The following is a 17,916-nucleotide window of genomic DNA, read 5'->3' on the forward strand; positions in this document are numbered from 1 at the left end:
TATCACGACAAAGACTGGCGGTGAGCAGGAATGAGAATGTGAGGATATGGCGCCCCTCTAGGCGGAGCCCCGTTGGCTCCCCGCAGCATCAGGCTCAATTGGTTTGTTTGTTTGGATTGGATCCCTCTTTTGATTCTGTAACTCGGACGACCATGATTGAGCAAGGAGAGGTTTTGGTTGATGTCAATGCTATAGGCACGTGGAGGATTATCATCGGATTGGTCCTGTTTCATGTCCCAAGGGATGAGATTTCTTTGTCTCCTTGGCGTCTCAACAGGAGGGGAATGGCTTCACCGTAAGATCGAGTAGGTGCCAGCTGTGGTATTGGTGGGAAAGGGATGTGGCTGCCTCATGCGACTGACCATCCCCTGATATTGGGGACTTGTTCCTTGAAGTCTGAGAGTTGATCGTGAGTTTCAGCTCAAGTCTAGGGTAACCACCCAAAGACAAGGCGCTACACGCCAAAGACATGACGCGACATTGTAATACATTGATGAGAACAAGGTGCCAATTCGATTGAAGGTTCAATTAGCTCTCACTCCTCTGCACCTCGAACAGCCATTGGGACCACGTTCATGTACTACGACTGCAATACAGTTCATCCGTTGGATCCGACTACGACTCCAAGCCACCCAATGTTGGTTCACGACGAGTATCACCACATCGATCAATTGCATCCCGATCCAGCATAATGCAGATGGTGCGTCACAGCGTAGCAAACATATCAGTAGCCTACAACCGTCTGTAAACTTATCAAGAAAGATCTCGCTTCGTCTTTCTTTGAGGCCATCTCTCTTTTCCCAACGTGGTTCGTTGGGCACCAACACGAGCCTGAGTCTAGGGTAAGCCAAGAGCGAATCACGGGGCTTCGATATGGCCCTCGTCCTCCCAGATGGGGAGATCCAGGTCTACTACGATGGGCTTGTAGAACTGTTTCCCCCCTATGTGGGGATATCGACTCTTCATAATCGCCGCGTTCACCACACACGTCTCTCGACGACCCATCCTCCCAGCGAGAGCTGCCTGGTCGCTCCGTGGCGAGGCGGGATCCCCTCCCAATCCGATAGTGCCATGAGAGGCGTGTATATCAGCTGGGCCAGATCCGAAAGTGTATGGAGAGCTCTCTGCCGAGTCAACGGAATGAGGGACGTCTGTTACGTCAGGCTCTATTATCCTTGACCCATATCGACCTGGATGGGAGCCATCGTTAGCAAGAGACGGGGCCCTCTTCCCAGTCAGATCTACGAGGCAGGTTTTGTTATTGCCTTCGCTAGGGTCTTTCCAGCGTACGACACTCTCTTCTTGATAGGCGACATTTCGACAACTGAGATCCCAGGTCACTCTCTCAGCACCTCTTCCGTCATGAATGTGGCCACAGACAGCAAGCTGTGGTCTCACTCGCCAAAGCGCCTGTCGAAGAGCTTCACAGCCAGTAGCGCGACGCTCATCCGTCTCATCGCAATGCGTCCTCGCAGGCGTGTGCGTCACCACAATATCTGCGTCGAGTGGTATGGACTGCCAAAGCGACGTCAGATCTGACCAGTTGCTGGGATTTTGAGGAGCGTCATAGTAAAACGCCCATAACCCGTAACGGGGAGAGTAAGGCGACCCAAAGACCTTGAACTGCGTACGTGGCCCAGAAGAAGATTTGAGGCGGATAGTGGTTGATTCATGAGAGAGGTACGTTATGGAAGGCGAAGATGTGAACAGTCGTAGACACTCGTCGTGAGACTGCGGATTCTTATTGTGAAAGTAGAGACCATGCTCAGCGTAGAACTTTGGGTCTAGAGTGAGGTCATGATTTCCTGATGGTCACCGTCAGAGGCTGCTACACTGTCCCATGAGGAGGCATACCAGCGATGACGATTTTGGCCTCAAAGTCCTGCTTCTCCAACCAAGCGACTGTCTTGGCAAGCTGAAAAGAGATCAGCCTCGATGCTTTGTATGACCATCAGGAGCATATGGGCCAGAACTACAGACCTCTGCGTGACTCCCTTGGTTGGTCAAATCTCCAGCGTGAATGAGAACATCACCCTTTGGAAGCTTGACCTGGCAATTGTGTGTATCTGAGATACACACAATTCTGGTCCTTCTCCTCATGACAGCTGCCATGGCGTCGACGGAAATGGAAATCGTTTACTCCAACGTCGAACTGAACCCAAGGATTTGGTTGACTTTGTCTAAAATCAGGAGCCGAAAGTGTAAATGCTAGCGTTTACGAGTTGTGAGGAATGAGTGTCGATGGAGACTTTCAGCCATGCGATTACGGAGCTGTCTAAGACAAATTCTTGGTCCCCTCAGAAAATGGAAGACAAGCTCATGTCAAGTGGCTGAGATTTCAACTGCAAGGGAGATTAGTGCAGCTCCGAGACGGGAGCGTCCGTCCAAAGCACGTTTGAAGTTTCTTTGTTTGTCGTTCCTGAGTTGAATTGAGGTTCAACGTCTCGCTTGTGCCCGGGAATGCGAGGATGATGTGCAGGCTGCAGCGCAGATGGTGGATCAATGTATGAATGAATGGAGGCTCTCTCACTCAACACCAAATCAAGGCTGAAGAGGATTGTCGCAGCGGATAACTGTCAACGTCAAAGCACAGACAACGCCGCAGGAATCAACAAGGGGCCAGCAAGGAAAAAGAATGCTACGTAATTTCAATAGTGACGAAGGCTGCGATAATGAACCGAGATGTTGGAGAAACAAGTGCCGTTGAGTTCAGTGGGACCGTCTCAAAAGCACGGTACAGTGCACAAACAATGTGCCGCTAATGAGCACTAGAAGCACTAAAAGGACCCTAAATGGCAACCTCTTCACCTTGTGGCGGCCAACTTCTTCCCGTCTCGTCTAGGCATTGCTTGTCATTTTCTTGCTTTTATTCTTTGTTCTCTCGCAAGGACTTCATCTTTGGGGATTGGACGGAGATTGTGACGTTTGACTGTTATTGTTTTTTTCGTTGCTTCTTCCCCCCTTGCACGTAATGAGAAACTTAAAGCTTTCACAAGGCATTGATTCGTAGGTGCTAATACATCCCCTGTCAATTCATCGACAGGGCCAGCTGACAACGTTCCATTCCCAGCGCAACGGGCCAGGCTTTTGGAGGGCAGCTAATCTCGGTATCAACTCATTGCGTTAGGAGAGGCCGATTTTTCCCCATATCAGATGAATTATAATAACAACATGAGGGCACGATGATTTGTTGCGAGCATGTATCCGTGCCTATTCCCAACGTTGAGTTTCGTTTCTGGTGCATGATGCGTGACCAAGCAATTCCTTGCTTCACAAAAGCAAATCAAGACCCGGCCTCATCAAATGAGCCCCTGTTAGTGGCTTCTTGAACCCTGGCGCGGCTTATTCTCATCAGGGGAAACGTTGATTTATTCCCCTTCCACTCGCGAGCTTCTCCCTTTTGCCCATTGAGCAATCAGAATGAAACAACCGGCGGCGGCAACTAGGGGGGCCGGGCTTACCGCAGACTGTATGATGGCCTGGGGGTCTTTTATAATTGAACGGATGCTTTTATCTGAGCTTTTCTTTTGTCAATGCTATGGATATCAGTGGATGGTCTGTGTTGATTGTACATGAAGCGTGCCTACGTGCGTGGCGTAATCATGTCTCCTCGCTCGTATCGGAGAATGGTTCTAGACTTGCGTGCACCTCTCCAAGTCACACACAAGAAACGACAAACAGGCAAGCTCTAACCTGTCTCGCCAGAAATGTCTCTCCATCATTCAAACTCATATCCCATCTGAAGCCACATGAGCTTTCCTTCTTCCTACCTATCCTTGTCACATCACAACTGTATTTCCGTCAAAGCCCACTTAGAGCTCGCTGATTCCGTACAAGGGGCTTACAGGGGATCTAGCCCGGCTGAGGGGCCGTGCAGGCGCAGGCTTCATTCAGGTGCTGCGCGCCAACACAGTGTCAATTTTAATCTTCCAGCCTAACCAACCAGCCCCCCCTCATGGAAATCTCTCATGGATCGATCATCTTTCTTTGTCTTCTTGTTCTACCCTCTCTTCTCTGCACAGCTCTCTCGGAGTCCTAGCCATGATATCTCTGTGACGACGATATCTTGATTGTTGGCTGACCCCAAGTCTATTCCGTTATTCCATCCACCAAAAGTTATCTTATCGACCGCCCCTTTATCACCGGATCCTTCGTTACTTATCCCGACTCGCATACGCACCGCCGCTTGCGTCTATGAACAATACCTCTCCTTTAATCGATAGTTGCTACTCCGAATTCCGGTAGCATTGACAACGACATCTTTCCACTTTCGATCATCAACGTCTTAGAACAAACGCCGTTTGTTTGCCGCCCTCCACGCATCCCCAAATCTCTTATTTCTAGAGGTCGCGGGCGCCATCAATATGGCCACAATGGCACCCGCACCGACCTCAACCGAGAACATTACTCCGCCTCGCAGCAGTCATGGTCATTCAGACTCGTGGGGATATAACATGCCCCAGAAGGAGGTACGAAGCGTTGGAGTTGTCACATAATGGCTGCTACCCCAACTTTTATCAGGGCGAGATTGCTGATGATTTGCCAGGATTTTGATAATGACATGAACGCTGGCACGAACCATGACTACCCTCAAAAGAACCATTTTACTACCCAAAATGGTAACTCGCACTCCTACCACTCAGGCATGGACCGAGTTGGCCGAAAAGTGAACTCGCACGATAATCTTTCGAGTACCAAACTTCACAACTCTGTTGACGGAGCCGGAGCGCGCTACATTAGTGAATCAAAGGCTAGCCCGGCTTTGAACGGTAACGCTTGGGGACAAACTTTTGGCCCCCAGACCGAAGACGAATACAGCCGTAATGCGGTACCCATCGACCGAGAAGTAGTAGTTGTTGACGAAGGTTCCAAGTGGATTCACCGCGACAAGCTGGCAAGGATAGAGAGTGAAGAGCTCCAGGCTGCTGGCATATTTGTTCCGAGAACCCGCAACCACAGCAAGCAACGACGAGACCGAAGCCGCAGCGCTATGCGCCGTGGTACTGACGCGTCGGAAAATGGCCCTAGATCCCGAAAGAACTCGACAGCCGTCGAAGGCCGAAACCCCGACATCGCAGGCGAATCGTGGGATTTACGCACCCCAGAAGAGATTGCGGAGGAGGAAAGCAATGCCTATTTCACTTCAAACAGCCACAAAGGAGGCTCTCGCATTCCTGTTGCCAAGGTTAGTCCAGCGCCCATATCTGTTGATCGTTTCGAGCGAGCATCGAGGAAAACGAGCGAGAGCCCCGACAATGAACGGAATTTGACAAATGAAAAGACTCGACCTGGAAGCGCGCACATGATGAAGGGATTCGACGCCATGTCGGTCAATAGCAATCACAACAATAGTTTACCTGCGCCTAAACGAACCGCTACCGATACTTCGCCCAAGAAGGCCACAACTGGCCCAAGAAAGACGTCTGGGCCCTCAAAGACAGGCACGGCAGTGACGGGACGACCAAAGACGAGATCTGGCTCTATTGGAAACAGCATCTCGACTCGACCTTCGACCCGATCTGGGGAATTGTCACCAGGAAACAAGGCGCCTGAAGGCGATCCTCCATGGATGATCAACTCATACAAGCCCGATCCTCGACTTCCCCCTGATCAGCAACTCCTCCCAACTGTCGCCCGACGCCTACAACAGGAGAAGTGGGAGAAGGAAGGAAAGTTTGGAGATGTCTATGACAAGGATTTCCGACCGCTGAACGACAATGAGTTCGGCAAACCGGATCAAGTCGACCAGGCAGAGAAGTCTGAGGAGACCGACGAGAAGCAACGAGAAGCGTCACCACCAGAAGGCGAGTGGCCGCTCAAGCTGGAGCCTACAAAGAGCCCAACTCAACGCGCTGGCGGATATTCTACTATGCCCAAGATCTCGGACAAGCCCCAGAACAGTCCACTTCCAAGCCCAAGAACACCTCTTTCGCCCAATGCACCCAACGCACCTAAAGCGCCAGCGCAAGAACAATCGAAGCCGGAACCATCTACTGAACGACCGGTACAGCAACACCCGCAACAGCCACAAACTGCTGAAGACGACAGCAAGGGAGGCTGCGGATGCTGTGTGGTCATGTAAAGACTTTGCCTTGACCCAGCCTGCCCATGGTCGACGGAACCACGGTATCGAGGATACCCATTCCCTTCCCTACGTGTCTGACAGCACTTACGACGTAACGAATTTCCTTTACAATCTGCTTGCATTCAGCCATTGTGTTAAATCGTATCATACCAACTCAGCCTGCTATCTCTTTAGCGACGCAACTGCCATTCCCTTTGTCACAACTTTAGCGATCCGTTCCACCCCACCCGAACCAAAGATAACGACCTTGTCACCGAGACATCACTTTACTCGCGGAGAGGTCAAGCATTCACCGACCTGACAGGCTCAAGCGGTAGGCTGTCTGAGATCTGGTGATGTGAGAGATACACGTCTTTCCCGGAGTCCTTCATTATTTGTATTTAATTATCGGCGTTTGAGCTTCTTATTTTGCGGTTTGACGGTTTGATAGTTGAGTGGTTTTGCCGTTAAAATGGTACTTCTTGTTATATTCTTGCCAAAGGAGGAGGGGACATGAACTGGAGTGGGATGATAGAATTGATGGGCCTTGTGGTGGGAATCACTCTGAGTGAGCGAGAGTGTAGGTGATGGTGGCGTGAGTTTGTTCTAGCGACTGGAACCTGCTCAGTTCTCTTGTTATTGGAGGTTTTGGAGAGCGAAGTTGAGTGAATCAATAACAAGACGTTAAATTATTAGATGCCGTGCCGTGTTGTGTTTGTGAATGACCTCAGGCTCTTATTGTTTCTTTGAGCCTTGAGCGGTATGTGCCAAGAAACCTTGAACGAGTGTTTATCACGATGCTGCAGAGGTTTGTGTCTGGCATGAAGACTGAGCATCTCCAGCTGAATATCAGGTATTCTATATCGAAACAAGTTGTTCTAACAAGATATCACCCCCAATATCATCGAGTTACCCCTCAGCTCTGAAGCTTTTTCGGAAAACCCGGTCTCAAAAACGCCCACAACGTCATCATTACCCTTTGGCTGTACGCGTTTCAATCGGGAGATCGGCACATTAAACTCCGCGTGAATTCATGCAGTTCTCATTATTAAAACGAAGAATTATCAGGGAATTGCGTACGGGTAACGGCATTCCAGAAACGGGTAATTCGGATCTAATGCGATGCGGTAATGCCTGCGTGTGGAGTTTGGCTTGTTAGGTTGCATCATCGAGATGCTGACGTAGAGCGAGTGAGTGAGTGAGCGAGAGAGTTGGATCTGGGCTTGGGTAGACTATGGGGCATTTATATATAGATCGGGAGATCTCCTGGGACCTTTCTTGGCATTTAGAATTCATTTACATGTTTATAATTGCTTCAGTGCAAGATATCATCAGTGACAATGGTTCATCAGCACGGAGATCATCATAAAATTCCCGCTAAGCACCGCATTCACAAGTAGGACCTACAGTCTCTACCACAACCTCAGCATGCACTGACACTCGCAGACCCGGAGCATGGCTTCCCGCCGACCATCGCGTGCACAGAGAGTACATGCGTCGCGTGACGAAGCACGCTGATGAGAACCCCAAAGAGCTCACCCCCGTTCTCCAAGAGTTCAAGGACTTTATCGAGAAGACGCCCCGCGTGTACATGTACTTCATCCAGATGTTTGAGGAGATCCCCCAGAAACATCCTTACCAGAATGACCCTACTGGAACACCTCAGTTGAGGGACTATGAGCATATGCTGCAGGTGCTCAATCATATTTTTAGCACGGCGCCAGAGTGGACGGATGCGGCGGAGAGTGTGGGCATGGTTGGTGTGCCGCTCTGCGCCATCTTTGACTATCCTATGGGAACGCCTAGGTGAGTTTCATGAGATATGAGATATAGAGGTGATTGCTGATGACTGAGATAGCGGTTATGCGGCGTTTTTGGATCCTGATGTGAATCGGATGCTGAAGAAGGTTCTCAACCACTGGGGCAAGTTCCTCTTGGTATGTTGATCCATATGAGTTATCAAGAGAGTCATGCTGACGACAGATAGACGCCTGAATCTGCCAAGGTGCTGGGAGAGCACACGCAAGGCTGGTTCGGACCCGTGGGCCTGAATGATCTCGTCGAGGTCGCCAACAAGCCCAACAAAACGAACTTCAAGTTTGAGGAGGTCTTTGAGTGTGACCCCTCGGCCAAATACTACGGCTTCAAGTCCTGGGATGGTAAGTGAAGAAATTCACCAGAATGAGCCGCGGTTGACAAATTCGTATAGACTTCTTCACCCGCAAGGTTCGCGACAGTGCTCGTCCCGTTGCTTCACCAGATGACGACCTCGTTATCGCCAACTGCTGCGAATCACGCGTCTACAACATTGAACGCGACGTGAAACTCCGCGATCGTTTCTTCGCAAAGGGCCAACCTTACTCTATCCTCGATATGCTGGCCCATGATCCTCTCGCCGAGAAGTTCGCCGGCGGAACCATCTACCAAGCCTTCCTGTCAGCTCTCTCCTATCACCGCTGGCACACTCCCGTCTCCGGTAAGATCGTACGTGCCTTTGTACAAGACGGTACATATTTCAGCGAGCCTCTATTTGAAGGTGTAGGCGAACCTGGATCGACGGAGATCTCGGCAGCGGGACTATCGCAGAGTCAGGGATACCTGAGTGCATTGGCGACGAGGGCTATCATTCTGATTGAGGCTGATGAGCCGGCAATTGGACTTATTGCGTTCGTTGGCATTGGTATGGATGAGGTTAGCACGTGTGAGATTACGGTTAAGGAGGGACAGCACGTCAAGAAGGGACAGGAGACGGGTATGTTCCACTTTGGAGGCTCGACGCATTGTGTTATCTTCCGCAAGGGCGTCAAGGTTGAGGGATTCCCCGAGGTTGGCAGAGAGGAGAACGTGCCAGTTCGAAGCCAACTGGCTGTGGTGAAGAAGTAAGACAGCTACAAGTAATTTGGGAGATAGTCAAAACAGAATGTATCACGCTTAATTTATGCTCTTATTATTTATTTCTTCGCGTCTTCCTTCATACCAGACTGAACCCAAGCCTTGGACGCACTAGCCTTGGCCTCAAGTTCCTCCTCACTCAGCTTGGCCAGCTCAAATGCGGTGTGGCGCGTAGGAACATGACGGCCTGCCTCAAAACCAGGACGCTCGAGGAGCTTGTAGAGCCACTTCTCGAGGTGGGGGAACTCGGAGAGATCGACACCAGCCCATTCTGTTTGGTGTTAGCAAATGGTGGTGATGATGCAGGGGAGAGAGAAGACTCACTTGCGCTGGAGACCCAGCCCCAGATGGAAATGTCGGCGATGGTCACCTTGTCGCCGACGATGTAGCCGGATGATGTCTGGGCAAGATGAGTGTCGAGGGTGCGGTAGAGACGACGAGTCTCGTTGGTGTAGCGGTTGATGCCGTACTCAATCCTCTCAGGAGCGTAGCCTGCAAATGTCAGTATAGCATCATGAGCTGTATGAGTGGGAACATACGCTTGAAGTGGTTTGCTTGACCCTGCATGGGGCCGAGGCCACCCATCTGCCACATGAGCTACGAACTGTTAGCTATGATCTGACAGAACGACTGAGAAACTCACCCAGCTGGTCATCTCCCAATGCTCAGCAGACCCATGAGGGAATGAGAGCTTGTGATCCTTATCGTAACGATCAACGAGGTACTGCAACATAGCACCACTCTCGAAGACGCGGATCTGCTTGCCATCGAGAGTATCAGTGAGAGCAGGGATGCGACCGTTGGGGTTGATCTTGAGGAACCACTCCTCCTTCTGCTCATTCTCGGTCATCTTGATGGGATACACCTGAAACTGTCAGTGGTACTCATGAGTGTAAAATTTGAGGGTTCACCTTGTACTCGAGGTTCAGCTCCTCGAGTAGGATAGAAGGTTTGATGCCATTGGGCGTGTTGGTGGTGTAGAGGGTGATGTCGGTCTTGGTCTTTTGAGCCATTGTGAAGAGTTGTTTTCCCAATTGGGCGATGCGCGATGTCATTAATTTGAGGGTGTAGATACGAGGATTGAGCTTGAATGAGGGGAAAGGCACTTTATATGATGATATGAGGTTACAAATACTGTACCCGTAGAGCTACGGCATGGTGAGGGGTTCCATTTTTCTGGGGATTGGATGGATTATTCATTGTACAGCTGGATTTGGCTTGGTAATCCGAAGTTGGTGGAGGTTGAACCCACATCGGATCAAGGCACACACATTGCGCGATTGTTACAACAGTCTTTGTAATCAGCCCGTCTCCGAATACTCTATGGGGAAATACTCCAGTTGTTGCTGTATCGATGACTTTTGTTGAAGGGCTCTCTCTGCTACTCTGATGATATGAGTATGCTTCTGGCAAATTGTTATCAGCGTCGGCACTTTGAGTGAACTACTTACGAGGTCATTGATGTCATTGCTCTGAGTTCGTGGGGTCTCTTCGTTGATTGGCTGAGGCCGAAGACACTTCTTCCACAGAGTTTGTTCCTGAGCTACTCACCAGATTAATTTGTCGAACATGAGCTTTATTCCCACTAGCCCTCAACTCATTCTCAGCAGACTTTTAGAGCCCTCATACCTGTTTGGAAGTCCCCAGTGCAGCCGTCAGGTTCTCAGGTTCCCCATGATGGATGGATACGTATCTTTGCAACGGAATTGGTGCCGGATCGGCCCCACTCTCGGCTCCGGACACCAAACGACCATCGAAACTTGGTGGTAAGCAACACCGAATGACCTCGCAACCACGAAAAAGTATAAGAACGGGACCCCATAGTAAATTTATCGATTGAGGCGCAGAGATGAAGTATCAGGGCTTCTAAGAGTGTACTGATAGTACTCAATTCACCACCGCTTAGACCGTTATACTTTATAGCAGAATGTATATTTCGTTAACCTCGATATTAGCTTTTATAATTGCAGGAAACTTTGGTATTGAAAGATTTATTCTTTCATTTAGCTTAATGAACGCCTGACTTAATACAAGCGTGGTTCCAGTATCGAGCCAAGATGTTAATTGCAACCACGTCTTGTTTCATCGGACCTGCATTGGCAACGATATCATAAGACTGTATCTCGAAAAAAAAAAAAAGATTAAACTATTTCTGGAAGCTAAATATTATACGGATAGTGGTGTATTTTCTATTCGGAAGTGAGAGACGTCACTCGAGGTGGTGAATGCAAGGGAGCTTCGTGTACGACCACGATAACTCGTTGAATGTAATACGTAGATTCGACGATCTACTACCTCTAAGTTTTAAATAGTAAAAGCTCGAATACATAATTTAGATCTGACAACACTAATCAGCAACCAGTCGCCAGATGAAACCCTGAGTCTCTATAAATAGGGAGTCTCACCCCTACCTGAATAGCTATGCCCTTACTTCTTTCCTACAGTCGAACATCTTTCGCTGAACCTCAGAGAGACCGTTAACCGAAGTCAAATTCTTTACCGAACTTTCATTTCGTGTAAAACATTATGTCTCCTCAGACTTCTGGCGTCACTGGACGTCCAATTACCTTCAACAACTTCCCCCCAGAAATCATCCAGTGTATCATCGACAAAATACTGGATGAAAATAGCCTCCACATAGAGCAGAGCTGGGAATGGGACTATTGGTCTGAGCCTGAACCCGAGCACAACCCTCTTCAGGTGTACGTGGATGCTCTCAACCTTGCAGCGACCTGTAAGGACATCCGCAGGCTGGTGACGAAGCAAATCTATACTAGAGATATGAGGGAAAACCAGTCGGCAGCCCTGCTAATGTCGGCCAAGCGTGGTGAAATTGCTGGCGTCATGCAGGCCCTTGATGCAGGAGCTAACATCCACTCTGATGATGCGACGGAGGCAGTCACCTACTACACCACCGGACCAAATGCTGTCAAGACTGGCCATAGGGTTCCCTTGCACCTTGACAACCAAGTAACTGCCATTCACTGGGCCGCTTTCAATGGACACAAGGACATTGTGTCTCTGCTCCTGAATCACGAGGCCAACATCAACCATAGGGTCCGCATCGATGCTCGTGAGGGGTTTACTCTCCCGATGTTGCCGGCTGATCAGCCGGACCAGGATTGTTCTGTCATAGATTATTACCCCTTCACTTTCGCCAACAGGGCTCTGGCGAATAATGCGTTCTTAGGGTTGAGATTTTTGGGATCTCCGCGAGCCGTCGACAACCAATATCGATTCATGAAGTTAGAGCAAGGTGCAAATCCTTTATACTTTGCTGTGGAGGGCGGCAACATTGAGATTGCAGAATATCTCATCTCGGCTGGTGCTGATTTTACGACCCATACTGGGACAGGACTCAACGCTCTTCATCAGGCAGTGAGCAACGGAGACGTAAGCATGGCAAAGTGCCTACTTATGGAGGGGATCGATCCGAATAGTACAGACCCCTTTGGAAAGACTCCTCTCCACTTCATAAACAGCTCCTTAGACGGCATGGTGCATCCGGCAGTCAAGTTGATCAAGACCCTTGTGGACCATGGAGCTGACATCAACAGATGGGACCGTCTTGGTAACACACCGCTCATCACTTATCTGCAAGAGGTTGAGCGGAATGATTCTGTCATAGCAGAGTTTATTCGACAGGGAGCCCATATATACCAAGGCTTCTATCATGGCCTCGAAGTGCCTCCCAATGAACTCAGCCAGGAGATCTATAGCGCCATGACATATATTGGATTTGTTGGCCCAGGCTGCGAGCCTGTCCCCCTACCACCTAATCACCATGCTGGGCTGCTGTGGTCTCAGACCCGAGAGGCCATCTATCGCCATTTCTATAGGCTCATTCACCAGACAGACACTGTGCCAGAAAGATTGGCAGGATTCTCGCCCAGACAATGGCAGGAGTACTGGGAGAAGCGCCCATTTGTCTATGTGGACGCTCCGTTGTTGGGAAATCTGATACATAGCAGTCTAGACGATTGAGCTTCACCCAGGACGAAAGATAAATATGAGGAGGGTGATACAGATGAAGACTTGGAAGACGAAACCACCGACGAAAGAATCTGCGGAACGAAGAAGAGAAGAATAGTATGCGATCGTCGAAAGATTGTCGCATTTTACGCCAGAGTGTGTTTTATTTATCATAGAGAGAAAAACAGGCAATCACCAGATATGACGAGAGCTTATATCTAATCTCGATTCAGTGTTTGTATTATTGGCTTATTTCATACTGGGCATAGTAATCTTTTGATGGTATATGATGCCATAGGTCTCCGGAAAGGGGCACATGAGCACGAAATAGAAAACGGTTACTAGTGTATCTGGAACTCAGTATCGAAATAATGAGAACAACTGCCATTATCAAATTGTCCTTAACTGCTAAGCATTCTACAATTTCCAAGTGTCGTGCCTAATGAACTTAACTATGCCTTACCAGCACTTCCGCAAATTTCTATCCATCTCTCTACCTCAGCCTGTAGTATCTCTATCCCTTCATCTACACGCTGCATAAAAGGCTTATGTGTATTATCCTTCAAATGGACGTGCCAAACCTCCAAAAGTAACTTGTTGACATTGAGCTTCACGGTGCCAGCTTTGATGCAGTCCTGCATGATCTCAGCGGTAAAATCATTTGTCCCGTGAAGCGCCATGGCTGCACGTCCACGGATCTGTTGATAAATGGATGAGAGTCTGGCAAGGTCAAGTTCTGGTCCCTTGGGACCATAGTCGCCATGAAGATTGCCAACACTTGGGGCGAGAATATCGATGCCTGCTTTGAGGAAGTCCTCTACTTCCTTGGGAGTAGTAAACAGGACTATCTCTGTATCAGCCTCTGTTTCTTCGGCAATGAGCGTCACTCACCTTCAAGATCACCAGTATCGGCAATGCCATCTTCCCCTCCATTGATCCGTCCACTCTCAGCCTCAACGGCGATACCCCGCTCATGGCACAACTCCGTCAGTGCAGCGGTCTTGCCAAGATTTCCTTCGTGATCATAGTGGCTCATATCGACCATAATAGAGTCGAAAGGTAAAGTTCTAACAACCACTTCAATCTGAGATACGTCTTGTGCATGATCGAGATGTAGTGAGAGCGGAACAGTCGCTGATTTTGTAGCTACGGATGCTGCCCAGGCTAGAGTTGGTAGTTGTCTCAGAGTAAAAGGAAACAGGAGGAGGATCAATGGAGATCGTTTTGCTTCGGCTGCTTTGACTATGGCTGTGAGATGTTCAATATTATAACTAGTTACAAGACCCTGATGCTGACAGGCTGTCATCCTAGGCGAGGCAAATGCCTCCGCCTAGCTTGACCCCACGGTCTTCTTCTTGCTGTGCCTCTTCTTGCTGTGCCTCTTCTTGCTATGCCTCTTCTTCTTGAAGCTATCTATAGTACTAAAAGAGGGAATTTTTCTCTAATAGAGAAGGTTTTCTTTGATCTTTATAGAGGGGATTTCATAACTACCCTTTAGGGGGGCCTGTAGCCGGCTTTTGCCTTTAGCAACCCTTTGGGGACCCTGCTAGGGGCCTCCTTAAGCGAAGGGCAACCTAATCCGTTACCTACGGCTCCGGAAGGACCTTTTACTAACTAACTAACTAACTAATTAGTACTTTAACCTTTTCCCTCTTGCCTTTAATCTTACAATAGCTTTACTTTTAGGAAAGACCCTGTAGGCCTCTAACGGACTGATAGCCAGTCTAATTAACTAAATCTAACCAATAGCCGGTCAGTAGATTCCTTAGTAAACTCTATTGCCCTTACTTTAAAGAGGTAAAGCTAGAAGGTCCCCTTCTTACTACGTTCAAAAGTCACTCTTCAGTTCGGCTTTGCCTAATTATGGTCAGTAAGAAGGGCCTATGGTGCTACGGAAGGCAGACCATATTGCTGCTAACACCCCGTAATTGCCCCTGACGGCATTTTCCAAGATATGCAGGGTTCTGTTTGTGTTTCTCCAGCTTTCAGCTGATTCTGCCATAATGAATTGGTATGTAGTGGAAGTTCTCTGCTGAGGAGAGAAGCTATTGGATTGCGTGACATGGACATGCAACGGCGTATCTGATTTAGTCATCATCCAATAAGGATATTGGAGCCACCAACTGCTCGTTTGGGCGCGAGGTTAATGGCACCACGATTAAGTAAGTTCCACAGACCTAACCTCGATGGAAATTCGTACACTCACCTGGCATCTAGTTTGACTATAAAATTATTGGGTGCGTCTATGTTGCGAATGTATATTTCATGTGTGCTGAGACGGCTATGCGGCTATTAGAAGTGTCACTGACTGATGCTACTGCGAGATGTTCCCAAATTGAGGTCCTGAATACTCATCTTTATTAGCTAAGGAATGTAACCTCCGATAGCTTCAACTATGCCCATGAAATATCCACAACCCGCGTCTCTCCAGCGAGCCCCCCATAAAGTCCGTATAGGCTTAGAAGCTAGCTATCTCAGCATGCCCATCACGTGAATTCGTTTTGATAGTTCATCCTGAGTAGAAGAGCTTCATAACCACTCATCATTCTGCCTGGTTCACAAAGTTTCATGCGGTGAAGCTGAGACAAGGCAATGCCGCAGTAAGATGGGTCCCAGGTAGATGGCCAAAGGTCAAGTATGGGAAGGGAATTTGAGAAGCCGGCTCAGTGACTATCAGCTGACAGCGAGCGAGGTCTTTCGACGGTTCGCAACCAGCTCGAGCTATTACATACTCTGAGGTTAGGTCAGTCACAAGGTGTCTGTACGCAAGGCTAGGAAATCCATGAGGCCAAGAAATAAGAAATCATATAGCATACCTATCTTCGGACACAAGGAACAGTTCGCATAACATATCGCCGTGCTCAGCTTGACGGAGAACCTCGTGCACGCTCGTGTTTTGGCGTAGCATATCAAGAATGGCATTCGCTTCTTTGTGGTCTCGTAATCGTAGCAAGTCGACAAGTCTTTTATATTCCACCTTTTCAGTTTGCAGATGCTCATAACGTTGTCGTAACTCGTGATCTTTATCCATAGGCGCATAGCTGCAGTCTGAACCAGCGCGGATGCAGCCTTTACACCTCGGTCGATTCCCACTGCACTGCGCTAAATTATTAGATACCAGTTTGAAGTGTATGCAAGGGACTAACCCTGGTCTTTCGCTTTCGACAAGTTTCACAGGCAGTCGTGACACCAGCCCTGGGGTAACGCGGGAGGACGATACGGGGTGTAGGGGCAAGCGGAAGTTCGGCGGCAGGGAGGAGAGCACGTTGATGGCCTTGGCTAAAACCAGCCATTGTTTGAATAATATTGGGGAGCGTTTTACCCTGAAAGATATGTTTTCTGGAGGATATGAGAGAAACTATATCAAGTCAAGCAAAATCCGTCAGTCTGAGACCGTGGCCACTTGCTCGTTCCGCCATCATCTCAACGTCTCTGAACCATGCCAATGACCGCATATCAACCCCAGTCTTTTCTCCGAGGAGTGCATGAAAGCCCTGCACCATCAACATGATCTTTAGAGTAGCCAATAGAACGACCTCGGGCTTTATGCCTCCGATAAAGGTGATTGGGCCTTTCACTAGTCAAACTGTAAAATGATCGTCATAGTAGCCGCATATCCTAAAGACGTGGCAGGGACCCGACATTATGACCACAAAACGGGTATATACCAGGGTTTATATCGTTTAGATTGTGGGAAGAACGAGTCAAGATGATGTATTACTCGTGTAGAGCTTTCTGCAGAGGCCCGCCAGTAATATCTCGGCACACCTGGTCGACGGACGGCGGCTGTCAGACGGGGCTCCAAGGCAAATGATACCTGCAGCAGTACCCTAATCAATAAAGATAAAATAACTCAAGTTGCTCTTTACTCCTTTGAGAGTGGCAAGACCGCATTTTGGGCCGTTTGAGATTAGGGCATTTCTGTAATTATATTAGATGCTTTAATAGCACCACCTTTAGCCCTCCCGCAAGCTTTATTGCCACTTGCTCTTATGGTATAAATAAAGACATGCCCCAGAGTGCTAGAACTGCCCAGACTCTAACTCTCATTGTTAAACGTCAGAACTCTATTATATCTCACCCTAACCAACAAACCAACCTTACTATCTCTATGGCTGTCAAGTTAACCGTGAACTATCTCGCGCCGGAGGCCCTGTGGGAAGATACCAAGCCGTACGAGATAACGGGCAATGTCTCTGCTGACGTGCCGAGGACCAATTTCAGGTTTGAACCTCGCGCGGTTGAGGTCCAGGACGCCAGAGCCCTCCCAGCGGAAGTCTCGTTGAGCACCCATGGCTTTGAATGGGTGACGCAAACGACAACGAAAGACTTCAAGACGGATGGTAGCGTAACTCGGTATGTTAACGAGTTGGAAGAATTTATTCAAGATCATTTCAAGGCCGACAAAGTTTTGACATTTCAATACCAGGTACAATATAACACAAGATGGTGAAGTGCCTCGGAATTGATAATTGTGTTTCCAGGTGCGCAAACGGCGACTGGATCGACTGGACCCTCGCATTCGCCCACAAAGTAACTTTGTTCAGGTGGGTGAGTTGAAGCCAACGCGGTAGGAACAAGCCAAACATTAAATACTAACCGATCTTGTGCTAGACGTTTCGCCTGCGGGAGCAGAGGCTCGCATTCGTTTCAACTATCCCGATGTTGCAGGGATATTCTTCGTTGGCGACACATGCTACTGAGGTGAGTGGGACTTCTGTCCAACAGTTTATAAGCTGACAGACTATGTCATAGCCTCTGAAGGCCCCTATTTCCCCCCTACGAGACTACCCACTGGCACTTTGCGATGCGCGCTCTGTCGTTGACAGCGACCTTGTCGAGAGTGACTACATCTATCCAGATTTCGTGAGCGAGTCATTTCTGCTCAAGCACTCCCCAGATCATAAATGGTTCTACCTCTCCGATCAGAGCAAGGATGAGTTGCTTGTTATTACCAACTACGACTCAGCCTTCAAAACGCGTTAGTT

The 17,916-nt window shown here is 48.8% G+C and overlaps 8 protein-coding genes across 8 annotated transcripts; 4 read left to right on the top strand and 4 right to left on the bottom strand.

The window, feature by feature from the left end:
- Positions 1-858: 858 nt before the first annotated feature.
- Positions 859-2,112, bottom strand: FSUBG_4929 (phosphoesterase; the record flags this gene model as incomplete). Its single annotated transcript, XM_036682970.1, has 3 exons — positions 859-1,805; positions 1,855-1,915; positions 1,981-2,112. 3 exons carry the CDS (start codon positions 2,110-2,112, stop codon positions 859-861), a joined length of 1,140 nt encoding a protein of 379 aa, XP_036539615.1.
- A 2,383-nt stretch (positions 2,113-4,495) lies between these two features.
- On the top strand, positions 4,496-6,082 carry FSUBG_4930 (uncharacterized protein; the record flags this gene model as incomplete). The annotated part of the gene is made up of 1 exon (XM_036682972.1): positions 4,496-6,082. One exon carries the CDS (start codon positions 4,496-4,498, stop codon positions 6,080-6,082), a length of 1,587 nt encoding a protein of 528 aa, XP_036539616.1.
- A 1,322-nt stretch (positions 6,083-7,404) lies between these two features.
- Positions 7,405-8,947, top strand: FSUBG_4931 (phosphatidylserine decarboxylase; the record flags this gene model as incomplete). The annotated part of the gene is made up of 5 exons (XM_036682973.1): positions 7,405-7,460; positions 7,511-7,870; positions 7,923-8,001; positions 8,052-8,223; positions 8,274-8,947. 5 exons carry the CDS (start codon positions 7,405-7,407, stop codon positions 8,945-8,947), a joined length of 1,341 nt encoding a protein of 446 aa, XP_036539617.1.
- Positions 8,948-9,015: 68 nt separating this feature from the next.
- On the bottom strand, positions 9,016-9,969 carry FSUBG_4932 (glutathione S-transferase; the record flags this gene model as incomplete). The annotated part of the gene is made up of 5 exons (XM_036682974.1): positions 9,016-9,227; positions 9,281-9,448; positions 9,496-9,553; positions 9,600-9,821; positions 9,868-9,969. 5 exons carry the CDS (start codon positions 9,967-9,969, stop codon positions 9,016-9,018), a joined length of 762 nt encoding a protein of 253 aa, XP_036539618.1.
- A 1,513-nt stretch (positions 9,970-11,482) lies between these two features.
- FSUBG_4933 (uncharacterized protein) lies at positions 11,483-12,940 on the top strand (the record flags this gene model as incomplete). The annotated part of the gene is made up of 1 exon (XM_036682975.1): positions 11,483-12,940. One exon carries the CDS (start codon positions 11,483-11,485, stop codon positions 12,938-12,940), a length of 1,458 nt encoding a protein of 485 aa, XP_036539619.1.
- Positions 12,941-13,380: 440 nt separating this feature from the next.
- Positions 13,381-14,234, bottom strand: FSUBG_4934 (tagatose 1 6-diphosphate aldolase; the record flags this gene model as incomplete). Its single annotated transcript, XM_036682976.1, has 3 exons — positions 13,381-13,772; positions 13,820-14,176; positions 14,225-14,234. 3 exons carry the CDS (start codon positions 14,232-14,234, stop codon positions 13,381-13,383), a joined length of 759 nt encoding a protein of 252 aa, XP_036539620.1.
- A 1,260-nt stretch (positions 14,235-15,494) lies between these two features.
- On the bottom strand, positions 15,495-16,221 carry FSUBG_4935 (uncharacterized protein; the record flags this gene model as incomplete). Its single annotated transcript, XM_036682977.1, has 3 exons — positions 15,495-15,687; positions 15,745-16,025; positions 16,075-16,221. 3 exons carry the CDS (start codon positions 16,219-16,221, stop codon positions 15,495-15,497), a joined length of 621 nt encoding a protein of 206 aa, XP_036539621.1.
- Positions 16,222-16,937: 716 nt separating this feature from the next.
- On the top strand, positions 16,938-17,914 carry FSUBG_4936 (uncharacterized protein; the record flags this gene model as incomplete). The annotated part of the gene is made up of 4 exons (XM_036682978.1): positions 16,938-17,357; positions 17,413-17,475; positions 17,543-17,632; positions 17,684-17,914. 4 exons carry the CDS (start codon positions 16,938-16,940, stop codon positions 17,912-17,914), a joined length of 804 nt encoding a protein of 267 aa, XP_036539622.1.
- Between the last annotated feature and the right edge of the window lie 2 nt (positions 17,915-17,916).

The sequence above is a fragment of the Fusarium subglutinans genome, assembly GCF_013396075.1.
Source record: "Fusarium subglutinans strain NRRL 66333 chromosome Unknown NRRL66333_c0000044, whole genome shotgun sequence".
NCBI lineage: Eukaryota > Fungi > Ascomycota > Sordariomycetes > Hypocreales > Nectriaceae > Fusarium > Fusarium subglutinans.